Below are 7645 nucleotides of genomic sequence, written 5' to 3'. Positions count from 1 at the left end.
AACAGATCGTAAGTTACAACAGAACTCAAGATGAAGCTCCTTCTTCTTCTTCTGGTGTCTGGGCTCTGCTCTGCCCAGTACAACTCCAACTTCAGATCCGACAGAACCACTATGGTCCACCTGTTCGAATGGCGGTGGGCAGATATTGCTGCCGAATGTGAGAGGTATCTGGGGCCCAATGGTTTTGCAGGCATTCAGGTAATAATAATAATAATAATAATAATAATAATAAAAAAAAAAGTCTAAGCTTCCCCCTGATAACATAGTAACTAGATGATTCTAAATTGGTTTATTGATATATTTGTTTTTATATATTATAGGTCTCTCCTCCCAATGAGAACTTGATTATCACCAGCCCCAACAGACCCTGGTGGGAACGATACCAACCAATCAGCTACAAGCTCTGTTCCCGTTCTGGCAATGAGCAGCAGTTCAGGGACATGGTCACCAGATGTAACAACGTTGGGGTAAGAGCTTCGGAACACTTTCCATTGGTTACTATTACAGATGAACGAAACTACAGTGTATTCGGGATCACCAAACCCCCAACGCTTGGTATTGGGCTCCTGCTGGATGGAGAAGATGATGCTGCCCTAGGACTGCGGGGAAAACATGGAAACAGCCATAGGCCATATCCATGTTTTTTAGGCAGCCTAGTGGCTACATCTATGTTCTCCAGCCACCGGTAATCAAATGCTGGGCATTGGGGGATTGCTTTGATCATCTCTAATTCTCCTATAACGCATGGAGGATCCTTTAAAAAGATTTTGGGTGAGATTTATCCAACATGGTGTAAAGTGAAACTGGCTCAGTTGCCCCTAGCAACCAATCAGATTTCTACTTTCATTTTCCAAAGTGTCTATGAGGAATGAAAGATGGAATCTGATTGGTTGCTAGGGGGAAATGAGCCAGTTGGCGTTTATGTGGCCGGCAGCCGCCCACCTCCGCATGTTGCCATGCGCGGCCAGCTGATGTAAATTTTTAGCAAGTTTAAATTACAACGATCAGAAGATGGTCGGATCATCAGGGGCTGATGATGCTGAAAAAAATGATAAAAGGTTATACTTACCTACTCACTCCCGTTGTCCTGCTGGTTTTTCACCCATGAGCAGCCATTACCTTGTGTCGAGACTGGCAGCAGAAAGCAGTGATCAGAGTGGGTCATATTTTGTGAAATTATACAACTTTTTTTATATTTGTAGGTGTACATCTATGTGGACGCCATCATCAACCATATGTGTGGAGCTGCTGGAGGCTCCGGCACACGTTCCACATGCGGAAGCTCCTACAATACTGGAAGCAAAGATTTCCCTGGTGTGCCATATTCTTATCTGGATTTCAATGATGGCAAGTGCAGGACTGGAAGCGGTAACATCGAAAACTATAGCGATGCCTACCAGGTAAAATAATGACTTAAAATAAAAAAAAATAATGAACACGTAGACTTGAAGGGGTTATCCAACAGTAAAAAAAAAAAAAAAAAAGTTTATGTGTGGTATTGCAGTTCTATTGAAGTGAATGGAGCGCAGTTGCAGTACCACATGCGACCTGAGGACAGGTGTGGTACAGTTTTTGGAAGAAAGCAGACTTTTTTTAATGTTGGATACTACTATATATATATAAATATATATATATATATATATATATATATATATATATAATGAGAATATATTTTATTGAAACCCTCTGAAATCCCATATGTTCTCATCTGCAGGTGAGAGACTGCCGTCTTGTGAGCCTCCTGGACCTGGCACTGGAGAAGGACTATGTGCGTGGGAAGATTGCCGACTATCTGAATAACCTCATCAGCATTGGTGTGGCCGGCTTCAGGTTGGATGCAGCCAAACACATGTGGCCCGGGGATATCAAGGCAATAATTAGCAGACTCAACAACCTGAACACCAAGTGGTTCCCCAGTGGAGCTCGTCCCCTCATCTTCCAAGAGGTAAGAAATAGAGAAGAGCATGACCAATGCACAAGAAATGGCTGTCCTGTCCTGTCTTCTCACTGTGCCCTTTCTCTCCCTGCCCCATGCATGTACATGGGGAGGGTGAGAGCGGCAGCAGCCAGCACTAGTCCAGAAATATAGAGCAGCAGCCAGCACTAGTCCAGGAGTATAGAGCAGCAGACAGCACTAGTCCAGCAATATAGAGCAGCAGCAGCCAGCACTAATCCAGCAGTATAGAGCAGCAGCAGCAGCCAGCACAAGTCCAGCAGTATAGAGCAGCAGCAGCAGCCAGCACAAGTTCAGCAGTATAGAGCAGCAGCAGCAGCCAGCACAAGTCCAGCAGTATAGAGCAGCAGCAGCAGCCAGCACAAGTCCAGCAGTATAGAGCAGCAGCAGCCAGCACTAGTCCAGCAGTATAGAGCAGCAGCAGCCAGCACTAGTCCAGCAGTATAGAGCAGCAGCAGCAGCCAGCACTAGTCCAGCAGTATACAGCAGCAGCCAGCACTAGTCCAGCAGTATAGAGCAGCAGCAGCAGCCAGCACTAGTCCAGCAGTATACAGCAGCAGCCAGCACTAGTCCAGCAGTATACAGCAGCAGCCAGCACTAGTCCAGCAGTATAGAGCAGCAGCAGCAGCTAGCACTAGTCCAGCAGTATAGAGCAGCAGCCAGCACTAGTCCAGCAGTATAGAGCAGCAGCCAGCACTAGTCCAGCAGTATAGAGCAGCAGCCAGCACTAGTCCAGCAGTATAGAGCAGCAGCAGCAGCCAGCACTAGTCCAGCAGTATAGAGCAGCAGCAGCAGCCAGCACTAGTCCAGCAGTACACAGTAGATGGTTAGCCAGTCCTACCACAACAGACAGGTTTAGTGTCATTTGTCTAATGTTTACGGGCAAGAAATACAGATGCTTCTGCTGACTGAAATAAAGTCAAAGCCATCCCAAAAAAGATTTTGTACTCAGATATTTGTATTTTAAAGCGACTCTGTACCCACAATCTGTCCCCCCCAAAACCGCTTGTATCTTCGGATAGCTGCTTTTAATCCAAGATCTGTCCTGGGGTCTCTTCGGCAGGTGATGCAGTTATTGTTTTAAAAACGACTTTTAATCCTGCAGTGCTGTGTCCAACGGCCAGGGCTTACATTAGTATATGCATTAGGCTGGCACACCCTCTCTGTCCCTCCTCCCCGCCCTCCTCATCATTAGGAATGCTCCAGGCAGATTGCTTCCTATTCCCCACCTGTGTGTATAATGAACATGGGCTGGATCGTTAATACACCTGTGCAAAGCTCAAACAGCAGTAAATGTTCCTGGATTATTCCTAATGCTGAGGAGGGCGGGGAGGAGGGAAGGAGAGGCTGTGCCAGCCTAATGCATATACAAATGTAAGCCCCGGCCGTTAGACACAGTGCTGCCGGATTAAAAGTTGTTTTTAGGAGAATAACTGCATCACCTGCCGAACAGACCGCAGGACAGGTCTCGGATTAAAAGCAGCTATCCGAAGGTACAAGTGGTTTGGGGGGGGGGGGGGGAGGCAGATTGTGGGTACAGAGTTGCTTTAAATAGTTTTATTGAAATGATGCAATTTGGGAACTATGGCATTGGCATGGTGTCCATGTGTCTGACAGGTGATTGATCTGGGTGGAGAAGCTATTTCATCTAGTGAGTACTTTGGAAACGGACGGGTGACAGAATTCAAGTATGGAGCCAAACTTGGAAATTTAATCCGCAAGTGGAATGGAGAGAAGATATCCTATATGAGGTAAATCCAGGGCAACTATTCATGCTCTAATATATATTTATATTATATACTGTATATAGAATTATACCCATCTCTCATGTATCTGTTATCTAGGAACTGGGGAGAAGGATGGGGCTTTATGCCCAATGATAGAGCCTTGGTCTTTGTAGACAACCACGATAACCAGAGAGGACACGGAGCCGGTGGAGCCTCTATCCTCACCTTCTTTGATGCTCGGTAAGACTTTGGTCAGGCCAAGTATAACAATCCTCTGTATAGCAATATTATGTGAACGTAAAACTGTTCCTACTTGTAAAATTTGCAGCCTTTACAAAATGGGAGTCGGCTTCATGTTGGCTCATCCCTACGGACTGGCCCGTGTGATGTCCAGTTATCGTTGGACAAGAAACATTGTTAACGGACAAGTAAGCAAAATATTCCTCTAAATATAATTTCTATGTTCCTTTCAACATTTTAAGGGGTACTCCAAAGCTTTTTTTTTTTTTTTTTTTTTTTTTTAAATCAACTGGTGTCAGAAAGTTATAGTTTTGTAAATTACTTCTATTTAAAAATCTTCAGTCTTCTAGTACTTAGCAGCTACTGTATGTCCTGCAGGAAGTGGTGTATTCTTTCCAGTCTGACACAGTGCTCTCTGCTGCCACCTATGGCCATGTCAGGAACTGTCCAGAGCAGAAGCAAATCCCCATAGAAAACCTCTCCTGCTCTGGACAGTTCCTGACATGGACAGAGGTGGCAGCAGAGAGCACATTGTCAGACTGGAAAGAATACATCACTTCCTGCAGGACATACAGCAGCTGATAAGTACTGGAAGACTTGCCATTTTTTAAATAGAAGTAATTTACAAATCTATAAAATAATCAGATCAGTTGAGTTGAAAACAATTGTCTTTAACTCAGATTATCCCTTTAATACAAAAATGTCGTAATCCCTTCTCTATAGGACTCCAACGACTGGATTGGACCACCAGCCAACTCCGATGGATCCACCAAGGCAGTTACCATTAATGCCGACTCCACCTGCGGCAATGGCTGGGTTTGTGAGCATAGATGGCGCCAGATTAAGTGAGTAGTGATATCCGACTGTTACATCGGGGACAGCATAGCATCATATCTATTCCACTACCCCTTGTATTTGCCAGATATATGGTTCTCAAAACATTTTTTTCCTGTACAGGAACATGGTTATTTTCCGTAATACAGTTAATGGACAAGGTCTGGTGAACTGGTGGGACAATGGCGGACACCAAGTTGCTTTCGGTCGTGGAAACAGAGGATTCATCGTCTTCAATAACGAGGGCTAGTAAGTGTTTCACTAATGCTCAGACTTCTGCATCTTCCTCTCTGCAGCACGTGTGTTCCCAGGCACGCCTCTTCCCATCTCTTCATAGATTTGTCATCTAATTACTCAGCTGCTACAAGTCGTAGAGAGTAAACGATAGTCACTAATATTTAGATTTTTTAAAAATTATTTATTTTAGAGTGGATGACACTTTAGGAGGAAGTGGGGAGAAGGAAAATGCATGATAATAGCAGATGGAAGCATTTTTCTCTGATAAGATATATTATAAATGTAATTTTACTCGCTTGTACATACTAATATCCTATGCAACGTTTGATGATACATTAATTCAAATAGGCACTATCACACAACAATCCACAATAAACTTCTTTGTCGTCCTTATTTTCTTAAAGGGAACAAATCCTACCCCCCCCCCACTATACATTCATTCCTATATTATGGCCCCCAGCACTGTTTCCAGGTACATACGTAAACACTACGAGTATTACTTATACGGCCCAAAAACAGTTTGTAATTCCTACCTATGTGGGCGGCACTTCGCTGGCAAAAACACTTCCCTGGCGTGTTGGCCTCTAGGAGCCTGCAGCGTCACAGAGGGGCTATCCCTGAGCACAAACACCCCCAGGGAAGGGTGATTGCCACCGTTTTTTTTCCCGCCAGTAGAGTGCCACCCACGTGCCTACATACAAAGAACGTTTTCGGGCCATATAAGCAGCGCTCATATCATTTACATATACGCCTGGAAACAGAGCTGGAGGCCATGTTGGAGAGTACTTATAGCTGCAGAGAGGAGTTTATGATGATTGGTTCCCTTTAAGGAGACTAAACACCTACCATGGCTCGAGCATATGATTAAGTCCGATCATGCGGCATTTGATTACCGGTAGGTTAAAAAGTTGGATGCAGCTCTAGGGAGTCAGGGAAAATATGGATACAACCATAGACCATATCCATGTTTTCCTGGACTCACTAGGGCTGCAGCCAACTTCGTCAGCCACCGGTAATCAAATGCTGAGCGATTAGACTCGAGCATGCTTGTGTTGCGCTCATTTCTAGTCGAGAGCCATCTCTACTTGCCTCTCCATGTCATATAAAGCCACAGCCAGACAGCTCTGGTGCCAGCTTCTTTCTCTGAAAACAAGAGAGCAGGCAGTGAAAAAACCCATCACCCTCCGACCCTCCTCTTCACGGACTTCCTCTGGTGGTGGAAAATTAGGAGACCCCTATAAACTTATTAGGCTGAGTTCACACTACGTTTTTGCAATCCGTTTTTTCATCCATTTTTTGCAAAACACTGATGAAAAACGAATGCATTTATGTGTATCCCTTTTGATCCGTTTTTTCCATTGACTTCATTAAAAAAAAAAAAAACTTTTTTTTTAACGTACACAAAAATGAGGTCGACTACGTTTTTGTGTACGTAAAAAAAAAAAAAACTGATCCAATTTGATCCCTTTTTTTTTTTTTTTTTTAATGGTAGTCAATTGATAAAGGGATGCACACAAATGCATCTGTTTTTCATCAGTGTTTTGCAAAAAACGGATGAAAAAAAACGTAGTGTGAACCCAGCCTTGCTTAAAACTTTCCATAGAACCCAAACACTTCTCAACAATCGCTGGTATCTTATCGAGGATGCCGAGCAGCACAATCTGCTAGCGGGATCCTCTATAGACGGCGTACACTGGTCCTGATGGGGTGCCTGTTAAGAATATTGTTCCATGAGCACATATAGGAGTAGGTATCCACTCACTGGGTGTGGTATAAGTATACACATGTAAAAGCTGTCGGACAATGTTCATCCATTTTGGTGACACGTCTATAATTAAAAAGGCAAAAACTCTTATCTTTACCCTGTTTACACTTTCAGCAACATGGATGTCACCTTGAACACTGGACTTCCTGCCGGCACCTACTGTGATGTCATCTCTGGTCAGAAGGAAGGCACCCGCTGTACCGGCATCCAGATCAGCGTGGCCAGCAATGGCTCCGCTCGCTTCACTATCAGCAGCTCCGCTGAAGACCCATTCGTTGCCATCCATGTCAATGCCAAGCTGTAATAACTTGCATAACAACTAAGCAAAATAAAGCAGCTGAAGAAGTCACCCGGCTCTACCATTTTTCCCTAATTAAAGGGGTTATCCAGCCCTACAAAAACATGGCCACTTTTCCCCCTCCCTTTGTCTCCAGTTCAGGTGCAGTTTGCAATTAAGCTTCATTTACTTCAATGGAACTGAGTTTCAAAACCCCACCCAAACTGGAGACGAGAGAGGGAAAGTGGCCATGTTTTTGTAGCGCTGAATAACCCCTTTAATATAGATGATTTAACCCCTTACAATCCTCTGAATATAAAAGCAAGAGCTTTAACAACTGGATTCACTTGTGGTTTTACCTTCAAAAAATTGCAAAAAGTGCACGTGTTTCCCGCCTGGGTTCTCCCAGTAAAAATATTACCAACCATAATGGGTAAACAAATTATTTTCTTAGGACAGTGACAAAAACTTTTGATAGTCAAACACTTTGGGAAAGGGGGGGGGTGATGTATAAGACCAGCAGTTCACAGACTTAAAGGAGAACTCTGGCGTATTTTTTTTTTCAATTCAACTGGTGTCAGGAATTTGTATAATTTGCAATTTACTTCTAT

The 7645-nt window shown here is 43.9% G+C and overlaps 1 protein-coding gene across 1 annotated transcript; it reads left to right on the top strand.

Moving 5' to 3' along the window:
• On the top strand, window positions 1-7106 carry LOC138790076 (pancreatic alpha-amylase-like). The gene is made up of 10 exons (XM_069969011.1): window positions 1-198; window positions 321-467; window positions 1203-1400; window positions 1715-1945; window positions 3572-3705; window positions 3799-3921; window positions 4010-4109; window positions 4645-4766; window positions 4879-5004; window positions 6872-7106. Exons 1-10 carry the CDS (start codon window positions 31-33, stop codon window positions 7059-7061), a joined length of 1539 nt encoding a protein of 512 aa, XP_069825112.1. The 5' UTR covers window positions 1-30; the 3' UTR covers window positions 7062-7106.
• Window positions 7107-7645: the final 539 nt, after the last annotated feature.

The sequence above is a fragment of the Dendropsophus ebraccatus genome, chromosome 4 (genome assembly GCF_027789765.1).
Source record: "Dendropsophus ebraccatus isolate aDenEbr1 chromosome 4, aDenEbr1.pat, whole genome shotgun sequence".
NCBI lineage: Eukaryota > Metazoa > Chordata > Amphibia > Anura > Hylidae > Dendropsophus > Dendropsophus ebraccatus.
Note: the sequence above shows the minus strand (reverse complement) of the source record. Positions and strands in the feature narration are given on the sequence as shown.